The 23,592-nt window shown below is 39.3% G+C and overlaps 1 protein-coding gene across 2 annotated transcripts in view; it reads right to left on the bottom strand.

The window, feature by feature from the left end:
- Positions 1-23,592, bottom strand: part of FAT3 (FAT atypical cadherin 3) — a 652,719-nt gene that overhangs the window by 198,675 nt on the left and 430,452 nt on the right. For both annotated transcript variants that reach the window (XM_037841083.1, XM_037841084.1), the window contains exon 4: positions 2,484-2,545. In XM_037841083.1, coding sequence (XP_037697011.1) covers positions 2,484-2,545 — 62 coding nt within the window. The remainder of the gene's footprint in view (positions 1-2,483; positions 2,546-23,592) is intronic.

Below are 23,592 nucleotides of genomic sequence, written 5' to 3'. Positions count from 1 at the left end.
CCACAATAGTCTCTTACCTGGATCCCTCTAGAAGCCTTCCACAGAGTTCCTGCTGCCACTCTCGCACGGCCCCAGCTCATCTCTCCCTAGCGGAGCACTCAGAGACCTTTTTCAATGAGAATCACACCACTTCACCTCCATACTTAATGGCCTTTGACTGCCCTCAGAACAAAATTCAGAATCCTTCCCTCAGTCCTCTCTGTCTGCTTTTCCAACTTAATTTCCACCCCCTTAAGCCCCTCCTTCAATTACACCCATAATCACTCTGACCTGGGTTGTTATTACAACACATGAATCGTGTCTCAGTGCACCTGCCACCTGCTCACAGAGGCCCTCCTCCCAATCTGCTGAATGTTGCCTATCACCCCTGGTTTTCAGGCACTACCCTAGAACCTTCCGCTAGTGGCCTCGTTGTGCTCATATTTGAAGTTATAGCATTGATGTGTTTATCATCTGCCTCCCCATCCTTCATATTCACTGTGTTATCCCCAGCACCTAGGGCAGTCCCTGGCACACAGGTGGAGTCCAGAGGTCACTCAGCCTGGCTCCTCCTGCATATCCATTCATCCTGGATTGTGGAGATGAAGCTGAATCTTTAAGAGAGTTCAGATGTTATGGTACCATATGATAATAAGTAAAACAACAATAATTATAACTACACTTTACTGAGCACCCACTTGGTGCCAGATATTGGACTGGAAATTTTACACACAGTTTGTATTTTAATATCCCAACCAATCCATGAGGCTGTTAACCATTATGTTACACCTCTTTCCTAGACAGATTATGTGAAATAAGAAAAATGATGTTCTAGATCCCAATGTGTGTTAGCCTGAAGTACAAAATATTTGGTTGGTATTTATGCAAGTCTGTAAAGGGTGGGAAGCCATTAAGGATTCTTGGGGGAAGTTAATTCAAATGCCTGCTCTTGCTGATTCTCCCTACGAGATCCATCCTGTTACACAACACCATCCTGTCACACACCTTGAGAGGGACCAGGCAGAAAGGGATCTCAGCCAAATATCCCAGCTAATGAGTTACCCTCCCTACTCCCCACTGGGAGGTAATGGGTTCAAAAACACAAGAACACAGCCTCTCCAGGGCTCTCTCTTGGGAAAGGAAGGAGGTCATGAATATAATATAAGGTTGATTATTCTGGCAAATGTACTCTAATTCTGGACCTGATAGGTCCTGTGGTCCGATGGCATGATTTAGGAAAAAAAAAAAAAAGATTATAACAATTTTTTGTCAGCCTGGAGTCTTTTACCTTTATGAGATGACAGCAATGTTTTAAAAGGATCGTTATAGTTTTGCATGATGATGATGATGATGACAATAATAATTCTTTATTAGGTGTCATTTCAAGAGTTTTCAGAGTACTTTGATATAAAATAAAAGGTTTGATCCTAATAACGATCCTTCAAGGTATACAGAGTTGTAATTATTTGCCCCATTTCACAGTATGAAAAACTGAGGTACACAGCAAATAAAGAGAATAGTCCAAGGACTCAAGCTAATTATGGTAGAGCAGCTCCAGCACACAAATGCACCAACTCCTTGTCTAGCATTTTTAAAATAATTATTGGTGGACTGATTTAAAGGAGAACCCAAGAAGAGAATTTCCACTGAAAACAATTCTATCATAAGAGTAGAGGGTTGTGGTTCTGTGTATCCGTCAGGAGGGGCTGTGGATTCCAGTAAATGTTTCTTAGTGACTAACATCATTTTAGAGGCGTGGACATACTATAAAATCTTCACAAAGCCCTAAGTTCTAAGCATTGTCATCTGTTCCACATCAGACTGTCATACTCAAGTCACATATGTCAAGCAGTGTCATACATGCTATTAGACTTCAAGTTTCCAAATAAAGATATTTGATATATACAGAAAGAATATTCCACAAGGCTCTTTCATATCTATTTTCTCATCCCATGCCTTACTCTCTACCTTTATTCCTCCAGAAATAGTTAATATTGCCGCTGTGTCTGTCTTAATGAATTATAGGAGTACATTTTATGGTTTCAGAAATAGTCATCTCAGGTAGTGAATCAACTAGCAGTCTTCTCTTCCTCAATCCTCTCCACAAGAAATGAAACAGAATAAAGCAATGCTCTTCACAAATGATGTACTTCATTTTATCTGTAACACTTTTGCACTTTCTCTTTTTATATCCGAAGCTGCGGCGGCTTATGAAGCTCTGCTCCTGAACTTCCTTTTCCAGTTACTGATAGAGAGGCCTGGAGTCGAGGCAGAAATGGTGATAAATTTGCATCTTTTCAGTGAAAAGCAAAGATTTCCCTGTGACTCTTGCTTGTCACACAGGACGTTCGGAAGTAGTGTACCAGGAATCTCCAAATTCACAGCCAATTAGCCCAAGAGAAATATCTTCATTTTGAAACCCCCTATTCATATATATTAAAGTTCTAGTTTATGTTGAAGGTTAAAGAAGTTTTAATGAACATTGGTTTCCTCTATGCACTCACCTCCAGAAAATGTTCTGCCTGCTGTTCTCGATCCAATTTCCTCGAAGTTGTTGTAATCAGACCTGTGTAGAAACGAGAATATTTGAATTTTAAATATCTGGGACAAGTAGCTTCCTGAGCGCAGGAAACAAGTCCAGGTAAACAAAAGCAAACTTGATGGACAATAGTAACTCTCCAATCCCCAGTGAGAAATTCTTCCTGAAAAAAAATTTTGTAACGAAAACTTAAAAACTGTTTATGACAGCTGAGGTACTGCAACCACTTTGGGGACCTAAAAACTCACACTCACTACAGAACCACTGTTTTTCTGATAATGTGGAGTTTCAATGATTCATTTGCACATGACTAAAATTCTACCTTAAGAACCTCATTAATGATTTTAGAATTCATGAACAATGAATAGGTTGTTGATGCTGATTAGATTCAGGCTATGAAACGGCACTTTCTTACTTAACTTTTATATGCTTATATGATTTTTTATTGTATTTGACAGACACGATTATTTCTGTAATAACTACTTGTATACATAATTATTTCAAATTTAATAGCTCTTACACACTGAAGATCTCATACTATAATTTTGCCATTTGTTTTATGTGTTAAATCTTTACACAAAAATAAGTTCCACATGGAAAATATCTATTGTTTCTTCGAATGGTGTTTCTCACAAATGAATCACCCCTTTGAGTGTAAAGACAAAGAAAAAGGAACACGAAGACAAAACCTTCAAGGTCTTCCAGCTTATTGCATCAATTTGTCTTTTGCAGGTTTTATGGTTTTATTATTACTGTCAAATGGCAATTTGGAGGTCAAATTTACATTTCTTGATTTCACAGTGTCTCTGAAGAGAATAAGGGTTGAGAATAAGGGTTGGGATATTCTGATTGACAGGAAAAGAACAGAGAAAATCACATGAAAAGCTCACTCCCTAAACTGGTGAGTTATGTGAAATATGGAAAATGTATTTCACCAGGATCCGCTGAAGAACTGATGGCCTCAAGCTTCTGTCTTACACTGAAGGGGTGGGGAAGAGTCCACGGAATTCAGAGAAAACCAAGACGAGCCCATAGGAAGTTAAATGGTTTGCCACAGACTTCAAAATAAAACCCCACTCTGTAGCTTTGCTCTTTTCACTCCCCTCCACCCTCATCTCTCTATACTCCCTATGGGAAGGAAGCCTGAGTTCCCATTGTACACATTATCTGCCTCTCCATGAATTCTCTCCGAAATGTGCCACCACCCCCTGCTACACCCAGATTCTTCAACATTTAGCTCAGATGTAGCCTTCCCTAAACCCTCTCTGACTGGGTGAGGTGCCCATCTGAAAAGCCCTGACATAAAAGGTAGACTCCATCATCATTGTTCTTATTGCCCTCTAATATAATCTTTTGCTCGCCTGTCTGCATTTCCCCTTTAGACGCAGTGACAGAGTTCATGAGAAGAGCCAGCCTTTTGATTCTGAAATCCTGGTGCCTCCCCTAGCCCACGGCCTAGAACATAGAATAGGCACTTATTACTAGTCAGTTAGTGAAAGTTGCTATAGAAGAGACAGATAATTTATATTCTACTCTTTGGTTCTGATACAGAGTTAAAATTTGTTTGCTCAGGAAGATATTGTTTTGAGCGTGAGGAGCATACCTGAGTGTGGGGAAGGTGTGTGGGCCATTTGTATCCAAATAAGACCCAGAATCTCATGGTATGTGGCTTGAGATGGTCCTCGGATTCTAAGAGAAAGGCTCAACACACTTCTATGGTTTGTTGAATCTTGCTATGACTTAATTGATGTTAATTTTTCTGCCTGGCCACATCCAGAAAATGAAAAATACTGAGCTGCTCTAGCAGCTGGATCAGATCATTGAGTGCAGTGGCTCAGTGTGTGTTTGTGCAAGGGAGTGGGGTATAGGGGACAAATGTGGGAGTGCATTGGTGGTGGAGGTGACAGACGGAGTATAAAGGGGAACACGGTACTCTGATTCATATTGACTAAGGGACTGTAGGGTCACTGCAGGGGGCATTTAAGGCAGGAATCTGATGCCTTCATTTTCAGACCATTCTATCCAACGAGGTCACATGTCAGGAAGGCTCTTACCAAGTACGAAGTAATTAGTCTTCTCCCAAGGGGGTAGGAAGCTTTCACCAAGCCTCACCAGCTCTTCAGTGGGGCACTCTGTTAGAAAACACAATGGAAGCAAGAAACACTTGCTGTATTGAGGCTACAAATGGGTGAAAGGGCTGTAGGCCTCCACTCCGCTGCTAGCCCGCTGCTACACTAGAACAAAAGACTAGGAGCCCCTCTGCTCTTTGCTCCCGAGGACTCCTCTAATGTCACTTTAGGTTCTCTTCCCCAGGGTCATTCAGCCACAGCCCATTGTGGTGTGTCTGTGCACAGGTAGGAGGTCAGCTTCCTTTCCTCATTGGCTCTCAGGGTAATTCTTTAGGAAATGTACTTATTTTCATAGGACACACACGTGTATGGGGAGAGCAGCATGGCTCCTTTTCATCAGCATACCTTTACCAGGATGTACTTTTCAAATACTTATCAGCAAATATTGTTGATACTGTGTATGAAACAACATATGCAACAGTGAACCATAAACTGAGAGAAAGAGGCAGTTTCTGTTCTTGGAGGAAAGGCAGGAAAATCTTTGCAGGTTTTAGTTCTCTGGGCTCCTACCACCTTCTTTTTTCACAGTCATAAGGGAAAAGGTAGGAAAAAATACAAGTCAAAAGGAAAAAAAGTATGAAATCAGAGGAGGTAGGGAGTGACTGCTAATAGGTACAAGGTTTCTTCTTGAGGTGCTGAAAATGTTCTAAAATTAGGATTATGGTGATGGTTGCACAATTCTGTAAATATTGTGAAAACCATTAAATTCTGGGTGAATTTTATTGTATGTAAATTATACATCAATAAAACTGTTAAACATCAGAAGGCAGTCATGAACTTTGCCTTTTAGAATTTAAGAAGTCTTTTGTGTTTGGGGAAAGGTAGATACTTTAAAATACTTGTTGAATGAATGAATGAATGAGTTTGTTTAGTAATCAGGTATAAAGAGGAGTTGGAGTGAAGGCAGTGATCAGGTTTGTCCACAGGGAATCTGGAACACAGAAACAAAGAGCAGAATATCTTTGATTAAAGTTACATTTTGGTTATTTGAAATGAAAATCAGGTTTGTTATCAAGCCAGGGACCATTAAACCCAGGAGGGGCAAAGCTTCTTTCCTTCTAAAGGTAGGTACTTTGTATAAGCTATGATTTTTCAACAGCCCCATCCGTTTTTACAGTCAGAGAGGAATGCAGTGAGCCATTATTCACAAACCAGAGACATTAGGCAAATTTACCAATGCTGCCTCTTCATTTCTAACAACTGTGTTGTAGCCGAGCACAGCTGGGCCTTAAAGTAGGGAAGAAGATACAATGAAACAAATTCCCTCTATAACCACTGTGACTCATCAGTGTGGAAGGCAACCCCATTCTATAATCTATGCAGGGGAGAGGCGTGTTCATCACACATGTAACTGTAGAACCACTGGGCACAGTAAATTGAGGATTGACATGATGAAACTGAATTTCAAAAGATAAATCATAGGTGAGCTTTTGAATGTAGTTTGGAGATATAAACAAACACATAATTTGCTATAATTACATATGCAAACCTCCAATTTAGGAGGGGAATTATGCCAGTCCTAAGTGAATGATACTCAATAAAGGGGAGGCAGGAGAGCATATGGCTAGAAATGTGCAATTACTTTAAAAATGGCTGCTTTATGATTTTTTGTGGTGGTGACAGGGAAATCTAACGGCCTCTCTGAGCAACAGCCTAAGCAGGAAAATGTGGCTGCCTATTCAAAAGAGAACTAAAAATCTTCTAAGTAGTTACGGTTAGAGAAGTGATACTTGTAAGGACGACATCTTTTCCCTGATTTTTCTCCCTGTGGGTGTCCTGGTTTGCAGCTGTGTAATCTACTGCCACGACATTCACATTTCCTTAAAGTGCTACTTAAAGCAGTACAGGTCTTAGCTGTTTCAGCATTAATTCTCCAAGACTGTTGGAAGCTGGGCTTGGTATTTAAAATACAACTGGAATTATCAACCCTTGTGAGATACAATTAGTGTTCACTCTGTTTTTCACGTCCCATTTCCTCTGCTTGTCATTTTTCTATCCCCATCTCAAGCTACCTGGTAAAATCCTCAGGGTCCTTGCAGATAGTTCAGGTATCACCTTCTTGGTGAAACCTTCTATGACCTTTCCTTCTCTGGTAGGTTGAGCCTAACTCATCTTTTGTCTAGATCCACCTCTGGGTCACATGCTTGATTGAGGAAGGCAGAGACTGTGTTTGGGTGAGCCCCCAAACCCAGATCACAGACTATCACATTTGTTGAATATATAAATACTATTATTATAGCACCCAATATTCTGCTATAGTTATTTGTTAAAGAGTCTGTATTCTCTAATGGGATCCAAGTAAAAGGATAGCATATAGATCTTATTCCTCTTGTATTTCTAGTGTTTTACATAGAATCTGGCCCATTATAGGTGCCAGGCAAAACCTGTTTGAATGAGGTGACATGGATGCAGCTTTCTAGAGCTCTCCACATTGTTTTATACAGAGTGGCCATAATGGTTCCAATGCATGAACATTAAAGTTACCTGTATGCTCGCTTCCATTCTTTGAATAAGTGTTAGTGTTTTTGCAATTTCTAGACACTGTCTTCTATGCTGATAGTTGGAAGTCATTAGAGAAATTCCTGATAGCCTTTTTAAAATGTTTAGCTGCTGAATGAAGATTTTTAAATCTTCCATCTTATGCACAGTGGCTATGTGGCCACTCCATGGTTGTCCTACATGCTGCTTTCTACCTAATTAATGGAGAAAAGTGGACAAATAATAATATGGTAGCATCCAACATTTACTGCACACTGACTATGTGCCAGGTACCATTCTAAACAGTTCACACACATTATCTCATTCAATCTTGCAACAGTCCAGAGTAACAGGAACTACTATGATTCCATTCATAGGAGGAAACAATTAAATAACTTGTTCAAGGTCATCCAGCTAACACGTGGCTGAGCCATGATTCAAATCTGGGGACTCTGACTCTGAAGCTCCTTCACTGTCTCCCTAGCATAAGGAGTGGGATGGCAGCAAAATCACCTGCCTAGGACCCAGGAGACAGGTCCCAGTCTCAGCCCTGTCAGTAACTTATTGAGAGCAAAGGTAACCACATCTTTTCTCAGGGCCCTGGTTTCTTCATCCAGGAATGTCCTAAAGTCACTTTTCACAGCAAAGAGTCAACAGTAAAGTAAAAACATGAAAAGGAGATGATAATTCTTTCTCCTTTGCTGTCTTCTCACTTGATCCCACTCTCTTCTTGATGGCCCTGAGCTCTAGGTGCAGAACCCAGGCAGGTCATGGAGTCAGGAACAGGAGGTGTTGCATTCCGTTTTTTATTTAGTCCACAAAAGCAACACTTAATCATTCACATGCATATTTCTCAGAAAGGGAAAAGTAAAAAACGTCAGTTCAGTCTGAGGGCACGTTATTAAGTAAGAAACAAAACTTGGTTATTCACGGGTTTATTGTCTTTTTCAGAAGATGCTAACTTCTAGAACCGCTAATTTTATTCCATTATAGAGCCTTATGTTGCATAGTATTTACAAGTGGATGCAAGTGGGCACTGAATTTGGAAAGAACCAGAATGGACACACAGAAAATGCAAATTTCAGGATTAGGAAGAAAATCAAATTTGGTGTGAAGACATGTACTAGGTTTGCTTAACAAAACACAATAAATAATTAGTGTTTTTAGAGTATATGATATTTTTTTGAATAAAAAGAGTGACCAGAAAGAAATAAAATACAAGAGCTACAAATCAGTTATGAGGGGATAAAAAAAGGGATTCTGCAAGTTGTGCCCATCAGACACCCTTCTTAAATAAGGGCTGTTTCATCAGGTATAAATATTTGGAGTTGCTCTATTGTACATGAAGTGCTGCTATTAAATTTTCTTTAGAGAATGTGACAAGGGACATTGCCAATGGACCTTGGACTTTTCTTTATGAACAGGGATTTCCATGATGCTACTAGAGGCTTTAAAAATTGTAAAGGTAAGGCTGTACTTTAAATGTGAGTATGAAAACGTGTGGGTCAAACGTGGTTTATAGTTGTTGGATTTCTGTAACAAATGCATTTCATTTTCTTTCTTTGTAAGCCAACAGATGGCATTTCCCAATTCTGCCTTAAGAGCAGGGAAAGCATACACAGCATTCTTCTGCCAGAAACACTTCCCCCTTTGGATTCAAGACTTGGTAGTTGCTACAGGTAGCAAATGGAAAAAGCCTGCCTGTAAAGGAAAAGCATCAATTCTGATACCCACTTTGCACCCCCCTACAAGCCTTGATGACAGATGGAGGTGCCCACAGCCTGGAGGGAGAGTTCCAAGTCTGAGGCAAGCTCTGCTCCCTTGCTGTTCCACTCATTATAGATTAGATCGATTAGGGGCATCTGGGTCAAGGCAACTTGTCATCAGAGTGAAGGATAAGGTAGCAACCAACAAGGGCTGGAGTAATGAAGATGATGATGTGTGGTTTGATGCTATTTCCAAAGGTCTTCTCTGCATAATTCTCTCCTGTACTGGTGGTCCTGCCATGCACCACACATATGTACACACACACACACACACACATGCACACATGCCCACACAATACAGTTAGGACCAGAGCTGCTGCGTTTGAATCTAATTTTGCCAGAATACTTGGATAGTCACTGACCCCACTGCTCTTCCCTCAATTCCTTCCTCACCACCAGTGCCCATCCATGGCTTACCCTCCCAATCTCACATAGCCCTCCAGCAGTGCCTTCTGATTAGAACTAGATGAGGCATTTAAGTGCCTAAAAAACTCTCTAGGCTATTTAGCTAAACCTCAGATACCATATTGGATTTCTTCAGAGAAACTGAGCTGCAGATGGCAAACCGATATTAAGAATGTTGTATGAAATGATGCCATCTTTAGGTGCCATTAACATACCACTGATGTGTGTGCTCAATGTGCAATATGGCACCCATCTCCCCTTTCTCTTTGTGCCAAGATTTTTTTGAATAATTCTGAATATTGTATGATTAAAATGAGGTAGGAGTGGCTGGTGATCTAAATTTTACTATATAGTTGGGTCTCAGAGATTATCTAGTACTCAGGCTCTGTATCAAACCACCTGGCTTCACATCCCCAGTTCCCCTTCAAGGTAACATGTTAGCATGTCCTTGGCAAGTTACTGAGCTTCTGTAAATTTCAGCTTCTTCATCTGTAAAATGAGGCTTATTAACATTAAATAATCAATTTAAAATACTTGGTTCCTGACACATATTAAATGCTTGAGTAACATACTCTTCTTTTCAGCTCCTAGAATAGTGCTGGATTATCATACGTGTATAATGGTCTAATTTCGCTTCCTTTCCAACTTGAGATTCCCCAGAAATGTTCAGGTCCTGGGTAGTCAAAATTGTAAAATGTCTGCTACTCACCCATTCACTGACAGATAAGGAAACTGAGAATGACAAACCTTCATCCATGCATTGGTAAATTTTTTTGAGAAGACAGTATATACTGTGCTACTCAGAGTATGGTACGAGTAGCAGCATCAACAGCACCTGGGAGCCAGCTGCAAATGAAGAATCACAGGATGCGCCCCAGACCTAGGTGATGTGTATGCAGATTAAATTTTGAGAAGCTGAACTCTAAACCATTGCTGGTTTTCCAGCTTGGTTCTGCATTGGAACCACCTGGGGAGTTTTATAAAAACTGATGCCACAGTCCCACAGGGTCCCACACGAGTAATTCTGAAGTATTTGGTATGGGCTGAAGCATAGGCATAGAGATTTTTAAAGAGAAACAAGAAGAGAGAGAGAACATGGTGGACAGAATGACTCTTATAAGAGATATGAGGAAGAATTAGAGATCAATGACTTCCCACAGACTGCTAGGTGGAAAGTTTCCTCCAAGGAAGCGCTGACGAGAATCAGTGAATGTTTTGAAGTTGCAATCACAATCAGAGGAACATATTTCCCTCCTAGCCAAGAACCTGAGGAAGGAGAGCAGAAAATTTACTTGGCAATTGTGAGGGCCAATGAACCGGCAGGGCAGAAAGCAAAGGCAGAAATCACCAGGCTCATAAAAGGATCTGGCTGCAAAATTCATACTGACCAACCAATAAAGGAAGATACAAAGTTTATAAGCATCTGGTAAAACCTCTTATCTGTGCTGGTCTGTGATATATGTGCCAGTTGCTGTCTACAGTTTACAGTGTATTCTGAATTAAGATATTTAAAATTTTGTCTTGCTGATTTTTTTCAATTCAAGAAACCAGTATTTGCTGAAGAAATCTTCATCCAATAAGTATAGTTTGATAAGCAGACCTGTCTTTGAAGTAAGATCTCCTCTAAGGTAAAACTTAAACATCAGTAAGAATATTTTAAGTATGTGGATAATATTCCAGGGGTTAAAAAATTGAAATCTTTGTACTTTCCATTGGAGTTAAAAAGGGACACAGTTGCTAAGGGGCTAGTCATCTTATCCTCTTTTAATGAAATTGTTATCTCCTGAGAAAAGGTAAAATTCTTTGTTTAATTTTTTGTCTCCCCTTCTCCCCTTGACCTTAAATCTTACTTGACCCAGTGAAATAATATGAACCAGATCTAAGAATGTTATAACAGAATTTTTACAAAATGGGTTTAGAACTTTTGTTTCAATTTTTATCATCATAAATGGGCAATAGTTGGACTACTTTGTTTTTTGTACAATTAAAGATTTTTAGTATTAAAAAAAAAAATCTCCTAGGAGTTTCTAATATGGAACCAAGGGTGAAAATCACTTTTCTAAAAGGATGTATACAGATATAGAGGAGTTATCTCTGGATGATAGGATCATGGTTATTTGGGGGTTTATCAAAATGGTCTAGTTTTCCCACGAGGAACAGTGCTCAATTATAGAATACAAAAGAATTTAAAGGCCAATAACACAGGGCTCCTGCCTCATAGTCTCCAGTATGTCCTCATCTGAATTCCAAGAGGTTCTATTCTGAATCCTCCTAGCAAAGGATTAAACTACATTCTGGCCATCTTTGTTTTGACATTGAGATCTGACATACGCTACATTCATGTCTTCCCTTACTACTCTGCCTATCCCAGCTAATTTGGCTTTTTCATTCTGACATTACTTTCTTGGACTACCTACAGTGTTAACCTCTTGCAGCTCCATCTGGCCCCAGGACCCTCCTAGCAGAGGTCAAACACTGTCCTAGGGGTGATGCTACCTTCTCCCCCACAAAAGCACATGTGGACACAAGGCACCTGGGAAGAGCCAAGTGGATACATCAGTAAGTCTCCGTATTTGAACTAAAAATGTGAGGGAGATAGACATATATGCAAATAACTGTGTTACAAGGCCTAATCAAACGTGCACATAGACAACTTCAGTTGCCCTGAAAAAGGAAAGATTAATGCTGAGTAGTGGGATAGAAAAAGATAAGGGGATAAGCTGCATTTGTACTGAGCCTTTAATGGCAGATATGGATTCTGACAGAGAAGTTGGAACAGGTTAAAATCTCAAATCTGTAGCTGAGATTGAGATGGAAGTTTACCAAAAAAAGTACACCTAGATTTAAAATTAAAGTCAAGTCTGAGTTAAATCCTGGCTCTGCTATTTCTTAGCTGTGTGACCAGGTACAAGTCATACACTTCTCTGACCTCAGATTTGTCAGCTCTGAAATGGAGATAGTAACAGCTACACAGAGGCTGTGTAGAAACAATAGAGGTGAAGTGCTTAGCTTGGTGCCGTGCACTTAGCAGATGCTGTTCAAAAAACAGACACAGCATCTATAAAAATCAACACATTATTTTATATTTTTATTTTAAACCCCAAAAGGACTGGGATGCTGTTTCTAATTACATTCCAAAGGAAAACCTGTTTCTTGATTGGTTGCCGCTGACAAAATCTGAAAAATTGATAACCAGGCAACATAAAGTCGAAGTTTCCTTCTGCTTATTCAAATGAACACTAAAATTTCTTTAATTCCTGCCACACTCCAGAGGTGTGAAAACCACCATAGCACTCCCCCTAAAATGATTTCACTGAAAATAACTTGTTTCTACATCTGTTTTCATGTGACAAATAAAATCAGGAAGATGGATAAAGTGCAAATTACTCGGAGGATGTGCAAAGTCTTAAAAACATATGTGTGCTTTGTAGGTGTGCAATTCGTTAAGATCATCTTTACTCTATAATTTGTACAAGACCTTTTAGGTAGCAGCAATGTTTTGAAATCCAATTTTAAAAATCTGGGGAAAATATCACTTATAGAGAGCTTTGAATGTTATCAAAGGACTGACATAACACTTCTTAATATCACACATTTTCCAGTTAATTTTCACATAGTTCAATCCTTTCTTCTTGTCCTAAATTTATATATATACTTTAAAACCCCATTATTTTTTCATTCCACCTATCTGAGAATCTAGAGCAGTTTCATGGCTGGTTGAAGTTTACCTTTGCACTTCCTAGGCAAAGATACAGGGCGGAAAAGGTCTTAGGGGAATATTTAATGTACTGGTGGGAAAACATTTGCAAAGCACTTTAATTTTAGCAACTGCCATTTTAATGTTCTAATTGCAAATAGCCTATGTAACTCTTCATTACAGTCTGTCCAGCAGGTTTTTTGTTTGGTAACACTTTATTAATAATAGCATTAATCTTATGTGTTTATTTGGAAGCAGTAATGGGGGTTTCTTGAAATATACTAGAATCCACATTCTCAACTACTACAGAATCCTCCTCAATGAGAATCAGGATTAATGGTGTTTCACTGTTCTGTTCTTTGGAGAGAAGTATCATATCTTGCAAGAATGATGAAATTCATGCCTAATCTATCAACAATGCTACTCTGTGCAAGTTGTTAAAAATGTTATGTGCCTCACTTTATTACTTTGTATCATAGCCATGATTTAATGGGGAACAAATAACCTCTTCCTCCTTAGAGTACATATGATATTTTTCAACCTTATAAACATAAGTGGAAATAAAGGACAGGTTAGTGTCCTTTATGAGTCCTTAGATTAATGCTATAACAACTCAGGGACGAGTTGCATACTCCTTCTTTTCTTTTGCAGAGAACCTTATAAAATTTTCCATTATAGCTTTATCCTTTGTACTCTGTTTGCATGTTTGTTTCCCTCAATAGATTGTGGCCATTCCAGGTTCATTAAAGGGATACCTTTTAAGAGCCTGAGTTAATCTGTATATCTTTTGTGCTTAGCACAGTGACTTTTGCATAAGATGATGATCAATAAGTATTAGTCTATTGAATGAATAAACTCTCCTATTGAAAATATGTATTGAAAATGCATGCATGCATGCATACAGGCACACACATAACACATACACACACACACACTTACCACCACCCAAAGCAGGGAATGGCCTGTGTATGTGTGAATGTTCACTTGGCATTTATATTACAGCTTGTAAAAACTTCATGACTTTTGGGAAAAAACTTCCAAATAAATTCAAAATGGAATTATATGCTGTGATAATTATTGTTTTGGGTTTTTAACATAAAATTTTACAGGTTCATAAAGCCATGTTTTTTGGTATTCTAGGTCAGAGTCTGCAGCATGTGTGGTTAATTGAGGTTAATAGGGGGAGAATGGGAGATTGCCAAAGCTAATCAGTTTTTCTTGACTCTTTCTAATATGTATTTTATTTCTCTTTTGCCTTCACTTTTTGTTTAAGTAAATTATGTGATTTATCTGAGAATCTGTCACACATAAACAGGGACTGCTAACCTGTCAGAGAGGGCTCAACCCACATTTCATTTCCCAAAGAACACTAACACAGTGGGGGAACAAGACAATAGAAAGAGAAAAGATTGCAGAAAACAGCCAGCCTCCGATTTCTCTGAGTCCACAAAGCACTCTGTAGTGAATGTCAAAATGGCGGATGAGGCAAAGGGTCTTGTAGGATCACACGTCCTGGCTGTAGTCTGATGGAGTAATCCTTCCAAAATGCTACCAAGAATCTAGTAAGGTGAGTCCCGATGGGGTATCTCAGCCATGTCTTATTGAATAGGTGACTTCAGTGACATTTTAGTTTCTTATTCAGAATATGAAAAAAAAAACCTGGCAATAAAGTAACAATCACTGAAAGAATTGATAAAGCTGGGGAAGAATAAGAGAGCAGTAAATACTGGTCTGTGTGACTGGGGCTGTTATCAGACGGAGGTGGGCAGACTAAAAGACCACCATAGCATCTTTCTCTAGATCTTGTTTATTCCATATTCATCAGAAAATCAACATAAATATTTATCATTCACTGAATATTATAATTAAGTAGCCAGGTCTGTCTGGCTCCTACATTTGTGCCCTTACCTAATTTATTATAAATAGTTGCTTATTTTCCCAAGCAAATATTTGGGATATTTGCTTGTTCCTGCAGTGGAGGTGAAAGAAGATGGTCTGGACTTTGCCCTTGTTTCAGGGATGAAATGGGGCAAGCCTCCTGGCAAATTTAAAGTCAAGGGTTGCAGCTGGCAGTGGATCACCTGGGCTCTCCTGTTCAGGTGCCTCTCTCTGTCTTTCCTTACACCTTTTCTTGTCATCAGAAGATTGACCTCCAACCCTTCCTATGCAGTCCAGCAAAGGGGCCAGAAGCACACTTGCAAAATATTTCATTTACATTTTCAGTAATTTAGCATTAACTCTTTGGGACTAATGGTCTGCAATAGGTAGGTACACAAAACCTCCATTTAAAAACCAACTAGTTAAATAAACATGCCACCAAGATGAAAAGAAATATTCACCTTCTTTGTTTGCTCTCTGAGAAACTCAGTAACTCCTGAGCAAATGGCTGTGCATACGGAGTCTCAGAGTGGATTTTAAAACCATTCACAACACTGTGTCAGTCTTTCATTCTCAGTGAAAATAAGCACAGTTCTACTGTGGTTGTAATTAGTGGATAATTAGTACTTGTACATGTCGATGTTACATGTCATGAAACTGGTGGCTGGTTTAGCATCCACTCAACAAGATTATTTAATTTGCTGTGATTTCAATTCTTTCGAGTCACACTGGTGCCCTGGCACTGGAAAACCTTTGGACTCAAGCTAGATCGACTAAGATTTGAAATTACATTAATGGGTTTCATTTTTATCATGGAAAAGAAACTTCTTGGGAGATTTTCCACCTATAAATTAAAGCAGTAGACAGGACAGAAGGCAGGACCCATTCCCCAGTCTCAGCAGTCATTCTGGGCTCTGGATGTTTAATATAACACAGACTACAATTTCAGCCCTCACCCCTGACCCTCCATACCAGATATCTGCCAGACTGGTTCTTTCTGTATCAAAAAGATCTCAATTCCAATGTCACCTCTGGAGGGAATAGTTCTCTCTTCCATTACCTCTCCACCTAAAGTCGCCGCATTCCTCATTTTACTTCCTTTTGATTGTATCTGAAATTATCCTGTTTGCATATTTTTTTTACTTATCTGTTATCTATTTCCTTCTCTAGAACATAAGCTGAATAAAAGCAGGGGCTTCATCTTTATTTTCTGCCTTATCCTCAGAACATGGAAGAATGACTGACACATAGTAGACTCGCAATGAACGACTGTTGTATGAAGGAATAAATGCCTATATGAAAGTCACTTTTCTGATGTCTTCCTGTCTTTGTATCTAAATATTTTGCATGTTTTCTGTTTCTAATTTTCACAGTGAATGTTCTGATTACCACTTTACCACTTACAAGGTTTTGGATGCTTTCTAGCAGGAAACTAGACTGAAGAACAGTGGACAGGGAGTCAGAAAGATCCAGGTTCAGTTCCAAGCCTTATCAGTTACCAGATAAATAATCATGGTGAAGTGACTCAAACTCTGAGTTACAGTTTCCTTACCTATCAAATGGGAATGCTCATATCTACCTCTCGGGACTACTGTGAATACGAAATCAGATGAGCCGTGTAAAAGCACCTGCAATGCAAAAAGTATCTAATGTGTTCCTTGCTCTTCCCTGATACAGTTAAGTACATTAAGTTTTTATAATTCCACATAACTTCCCAGGTATAAATACTGAACAATTAAATTATTCATTTGAACACAGAGAGTTTGGAATATATGGACATTCAGAGAAACCTTAGACTTCTCTATTCTCTTTCAAAAACCCAGGAGTCTGAAGGGGCCAACTATCAGGAAAGGTCCATATTAGAAGTTCAGGTCCCACAGAAATGCCTCAAGGTCAGCACCATGCTGGCAAGAAATTCCAGGGAAATGGACATAATTTCTACCATCAGTCCAAAGAGGACTGTGCGAGAGTTAAGAAATCTAATCTCATTCAATCGCATTTGGGTCAATGGACTGGATTCAAATCTGAGAATTCATATTACTCTCCTGCAAATCAGATCATCAAAGGAGTCCTCTGCTCCTATGGGCAAGTGTCTCTTATTTTTATATTCCTTTTGCTCAGTTGTATTCTTCTACCTGTATAAATGGGGCTGTTCTGTGGTTAAGTCTGGGGGTGGAAGTTCCCAGCTGTCTTTTTTTCTTCCGCCTTGTTCCCATTTTTGGTAAGGATAGTTGTGGCCTCTGGTAGGAAAGAATGCAGCACAAGACAGTGGGAAGAGCTCCAGAGTTCATAGAATGAGACTCTAAGTCCAAGTTTCTCCCCTAAGATTCTCTGATTTAATGCAAGTCACATAACTACTCTTTGACTCCGTGCCTTCATCTGTAACAGAAATAAAAACTACCCACTCACATAGCTCACCCACTTATCATCCATCCATGACCTCCCTATCACCATGTCTTTAGTAGCTTACTGAATGAATTCCCTACTCAATCCAATATTCAGGGCTCTTGATGATCAGATCCCAATCTTCCTTTCCAGCTCTAATTACTCTTAGCACTGGGCCTATCATAATGTTCTTTAATAAATCCCATTTGAGAATGGATGAAATGAGAGGATCCAGTAAGACAACTTTAAAAGAGCTATTCAAATAAAATACATTACTTCAATAAAACTACAACAGAATTTAAAGCTCCTCATCCATCAGGCTTCAATATAGAGATATGAATAAGGAAGGATGTGTAATGATAAACTCTCCAGCCATTTCATAATCAAACAGTCATGCTTTAACTGAAGTCCACTTGTCAATCTTACCTATTTCAAAACCTGGTTTTAAATTGCATCTCATTTATTGTCTCACTCAACAAAAGCGTATTGAATGCTTTGGGCTAGGTACAGGGATCCTTACCTCCGCTAGGAATTTTTCAGGAATGACCCTTTTGGGTGTAGTGCCTGCCATTTCATGTGCCTAAGTGGGAAATGCCTTTGTGGCAATCATGCCAACCTCAGGTATAGCTAAGGTAAGATGACCAGGATCAAACAGACTGGGTTCAAGTCCAAGCTTTACCATTTAATTTCCATCTGACACTGGGCAAACTCTCTTTCCTTGTCTGTTAGAGGCAAATGATATCAATCTTATGTGCTTACTAGAAATATACAAATAAACTGCAATCATACAAATAAAGCCTCTAGCATGTGGGTTGGAGCATAGTAGTAGGTGATTAACACATATGAAATCCGGATGGGTGAAAACTAAACCAGTCCCCATCTGGAGTAATCATTATCCTTATTAAATGTATTGTATTATAGGAAAGATAACAATTATGCTAAACCAAAGGAGATATTTGCTGCTTGCTGCTACACAGGCATTCAGGACTTTTATTTGCTGGCCCCTGTGGCCTCTACCTCTACACTCATCACTTCCCTCTGCCCTCCTCCCCCATTTTTATACACTGGCAGGGAGCTCACTAAGGCTGCTGCTGTCAAGTAGTCTCAGGATGAATTCAGAAAAGACGAGAGCATCCAGGCAGCAGCAATCTCTTTACAGCTTTCTCAGCTGTTAAAGTGAGAGACTGAAGTAATCATCCCAAATTACCCAATCAACCTAAAAGAAGAGATCATTTTTTTTCTCCCCAAAACCTTTAAACAAGGAATAATATGAGAGAAATGCATCTTGGATTTCACTCCTCTAGGAATGGTTCTTCATGAAGAACAAGATCAAGTGAAATTTAAGTTCAATTTCATCCAAGTTCTTGTAAGATAAACACACCTCAAATGAAGGGTGATGTGAACCTCATTACTTAGAATTGGACAAATAACCTAAGGCAGTATGATTATCACCTGGCAGCAGCAATGGTTTGCTCAGCAAACTGCTTGAACCTCTACTGGGAACATTTAACACCACTTGTAGTTTGAAATCACAGGCTACATCTACAGGCAATAAAGACTATTATCTCTCCGATTCATTGCAGTTACACAAACACCCAGTTAATTCAGCTATAACACATCTGCCCAGAGAAATATTTACTTTGGGGGCCTCCTGGGTATGCTTTAAATTTCTCCTAATTGCTGCCCACTGAGTTATAAGTTTAAGTGCTACCGAGATGGACTTTAGGTCCTTATCCTATACTGAGAAGTTCAGTACTATAAAAATGCAAAGAATAGCTTTTCAAATGACCTAGCTGCAGACTTAGGAACCGTTTTCTTCCTCCAATTGCACCAATAAGGTTCTCTCTGAACCCAAGATGACACGTTTTCCTTTCTCATTGCTCATTTGGTTTCTTGGTATAGCAAATGGGCAATAAATGTTTTTCTCAAGGACCACAAACAGAATAACATTCATGCTTCTTGCTTGAGAATAGATTTCTTGACTACTGAAGCTGTATGAAATGAATTCTCAGGACACCTTTTTTAGTTATAAGGGTAACAAGCATTCATATTTCAGGAGAAAATCACTCTTAAAGAAGGAACAAGGAATAAAACCTAGTAGATCTAATTCTCAGAGAAGGTCCTAATTATGAAGGCATCTTGATGAACATAACTCATTTATCCTACTCCTTCCTAAATCCTAGTTACATTTTTTTCTGGACTGTTTTCTGAACTTGTTTTAAGAAGCAAGATAAAGTGGCACAACTCAGAAACAAAAGGCAGAAGTGGGGTAGGTAGAGAGAAGAGGGAGTAACAACATTGACCCCAAGCTCTAAGTGTCTTTTGCACTAAGATCCACCCTTCCCTGTGCACTGAGTCACTCACCACTAAATCTTCTTCATTTCCTTCCTTGTTGTTTAAGACACAGGAAACACCCATATCACAGTGCTCCATGTTAAACATCTCCAATCTGCCTTCTGCTCTTTGAGAGCAAGAATTGTGTTTTCTTCCTCAGCACCTTGTTTGGCCCACAAATATTTCTAAAGGTAAATGCAGAAGAGGCAGGAGGAGTCAGAGGACTCCTCACTCACCTGATTTCACACCAATCTTCAGACTTCATGTGAGTCCGGGGGATTTTTTTTTTAAATTGCAGAACCAGAGTCCAGACTAGTTTGAAAAGGAATGTATAATGACCATGTCATAGCTAAGGACATAAGATGACAGTCCAACACACAAAAACCAACAGGGTACTTTGTGAATATTCAGGCATCTTCTAAACACCAAAATACCAACTTAATTGCAAACTTCTGAAGAGAGAAAGTGTGTCTTATCCTTTTTTGCATCTGGGTGTCTAGTGGTTAGACTCTGCTGAGAAACCTCCCTAAGCCCTTATTTTCACCCAGGCTGACTTAGATAGTCCTCTTTGCACTCACATAGCACCACATGCAAATGGCTATCATGGCACTCACCACAGGGACTGTAACTGGGGGTGTACTTTCTGTCCCTCTCACCTAACCATTAGTTCCCTAAGGATAGGGTCTGTGTTTCTCACCTCTGCATCCTCAGTGTTTATAGCAGTCTGACCTATATGTAAATATGCAACATAGGTTTGTTGGGTGAATGCACACAACAGGTATTCATTAGCATTTGTTGAACTGAACATAATTGGATATCTAACAGTAAAATCATAAATAAAAATCATGCTTGGGAAGTTTTCTGGTTAATAACTTATGTGCTGAGCTCCGAGTAGAAGGTGGTCATGTAAAATTGAGAAAACATTCTAATTTCCATTTAATTCTCCTTTTATATCAACTTGGAACTTTAGCCTGACCTTCTGATCCCAAAGTCTCAAGTAAAGTAGACTAAATCCAAAGCCAAATCAAACCAATGAATGGTTTTTAGTAATAAATAAAAACAGAACAAGAATTACGAACTCCTAGAGTTGGAAAAGCTTTTAAAGTTCATTCAGAATCACTCCATGAATTCCTTTTTGCAGTACCTGTACCAGATGGTCAACCAACATTTAACTGTATTCTCCTCACAGCTTCATGAAAGGTTATTTACATATGGATCCAAAATAGAAATATAGAGATAATAAATTCCTCCTTGTAGTGACTGAAATGTGTATCACTATAATGTTCACCTAGTTTGGCCTTCCAGCAAAACACAGGAATATCTACTACTGTTCCACTTGGCAGCTCTTTGAATATATATATATATATATATATAATTATCTCTCCTTGGTCTTCCAAGGATCAATGTCATGTCCCAGTTCCTTTCTCTGATTCAAGGATTTCAGATTGTGCCCGCCATGGTCACCCCCTCCTAAATAATCTCCCCAGTCTGTGCATCTAGTCAGATCACAAAGAGGCAAAGGGGTGGGGACAACCATCCTGGCTGATAATTTTTGGTTTTCTTTCTTTCTTTCTTTTTCTTTTTTTGTTTGGCTGTAACTGGTACTGAGACCTGCCCTTATTCTGCCAGGTATGTCCTGACAAGGAACTAAACCATAATACAGCTTCCATGGACCTTCCAGCACAAATAACCATTTGAAACAAAGGGCAAAGTCTTCAGCTGTATTTGCTCTTCAGTTCCAACGTCTGGAAACATCAAAAAGTCCATTTTTGTTTGAAGATTCTTCTGTTAGATTTTCCTGCCTGTTCAGCAATGGGCAGGCCACAGATCATGTGGATGGAGAATCTGACTCTGAAAGGGTCTTTCAAATGTGATAATAGTGCCAGGGTATCAGCTCTCTGAACTCTGTGATTGGATGGATGGGTCCAGGGATGAGAGGGTACCCATTGTGTCTTCTGTTTTGTTTGCTTAGTAGTTAACCCTACTGTGGACCTCATTCATTCATTAGTTCATTCCAGGAGCTATTATATAAGCCAATATTATAATTTCAGCACTGTTCTCAGATATAAAGGGGATCCAAAGAAAAGCAAAACAGATACAATCCCTTCTCTCATGTTATTTACAATTTAACAGAAAAGACACACATTATACAAGTAAGCACACAGATATAATTGGGGACTGTAGTATGTGCTTTGACAGGAAACTAGAGAATGCAACAAAAAGCATGAAGGGGGGCCTAATTTAGACTGGAGTGTATAGGGAAGGCCAGTTTGAAGAAGTGGCCTTAAGGTGGGTCCTGGAGGATGGGCACAATTTAGTCATGCTGAGCAGTGGGAAAATGTTCTAGGCAATAAGCAGCATGTGGTAATTTGGTGAATTAGTGGTACTGCAAGAAGCCAGTGTGGTTTCAGAAGAGCGAGCAAAGGGCTAACTGTGGGGAACAATGCTGGAAGGGCATGCAGGGGCTTCTGTAGGCCACATTTAGGATTCAAAAAAAATTATTCTTACCTCAATGGAATGCTACTTAAGGTTTTTGAAAAGAGAAGTGACATGATTGATTATCAGCATGGGATCTGGAGGCTTCCTGAGCCTTCCTCCTATCCTATGAATAAGCGCTGGCTAGACCCAGAGTGATTCTGTCTCCCCTAACCTGGCTCCCTTCCCCACCACAGGTGTGACCCATTTATAAAACGTTTTTTTCACTTTTGAAATTCAAGCTGTTTTTTTCTGCAGATGTTATCACAGTGTAAATAATCCAGCTCCTGCTTTGCTACAGAAAATTTCAGGCAATGGAATTCAGGAAATGTGTGTCAAAAAACACTGCCTGGACCCAATTCCCAGGCACTGAGCCTCTCTGGCTCAAAAGAACACCTGATATGTCAACAAAACTCATCCCCCGCCTCCCCAAACAAGGCGCTGCAACTCATTAACAAAGTACTTCCTTCCAGAGGTAATCTGAGTATCTTCTAAAAGAAGGCTATTTGCTGTGTTTCATTAATAAAGAAAAATGGAAAATGGCTGTACATCTCTATCTAGAAAAGGCTTCAGGGTGGATTTGTTTAATTGGGCAGGGAGAGTTACTGATTTTGGCACTTATCAGCATCTAGTCAACTGAAATTTGTGAACATGAACTCTCTTTTCAAGTAAAGCTCCAGAATGGAAAGCAGTTTTATCAACCAGGAGGAATCAAACAGCCATATCACAAATGTTATTTGTTTAAAGATAAACCAGAGGCTGCACACACTTAAAAGCATCTGTACCAAAGTAGAAGCCAAGTCATCAAGAATAAAAGCCATCTCTGTGCAACACCAAAAAGAAAAATTAGAGCATTATTAAAAATAATAAGGAAGCCACTTTGATATTATCTCTTTTAAGCCAGAAATCACAATAGTATTCATATGAGAAGAATTATTATGCCTTTTGACAGCTAAGAAACTGGACACAGATGGGTTAAATGGCTTAACTGTAGTCTTGTTAGTAGCAAAACTGGGCCTTTGACTCCTAATGTAGTTTTTTTTTTTAACAGTAATAATAGCTGCCTAGCAATTTATTTACATGCTCTTGTGTAATCTTTATAATCACAATTCCAAGGCTGGCATTATTATTCCCATTTTATGGATCAGGAAAGATGAGGCCGAGAAGTTAGATGATTTACCCTAGGATCTGCCGCCAGTCAGTGATTGGGCTGCAACTGGTAACCAGGGTTGCCTCTCTCCAAAGCATATGCTCTAGTCACTGTTACATTGCTATCCCTCCTCTGAATAAGATGGAAAATTTGATCCTAAGCCTGAATGGGACAAATGGGCTGTTTGCTCATGTGGATCATAACTAAGACAGGCAAAGTACTGAGGAACCAGTGATGGACATGCTCAAAGTGTAAATTCTTTATAGGAAAGACCACTTCTGGAAATGGCCAGCATGAGAAGGGTCAAAGTATGCATAATCACAAAAGCATGGACCCAGGAACATAGACTTGCCTGTGAAATCAAGTAGGGGGTGTTG

Source organism: Choloepus didactylus, chromosome 6, assembly GCF_015220235.1.
Source record: "Choloepus didactylus isolate mChoDid1 chromosome 6, mChoDid1.pri, whole genome shotgun sequence".
In the NCBI taxonomy this organism is placed as follows: Eukaryota; Metazoa; Chordata; class Mammalia; order Pilosa; family Megalonychidae; genus Choloepus; species Choloepus didactylus.
The sequence above is the reverse complement of the archived record's forward strand: the minus strand, read 5'-3'. Positions and strand labels throughout refer to the sequence as shown.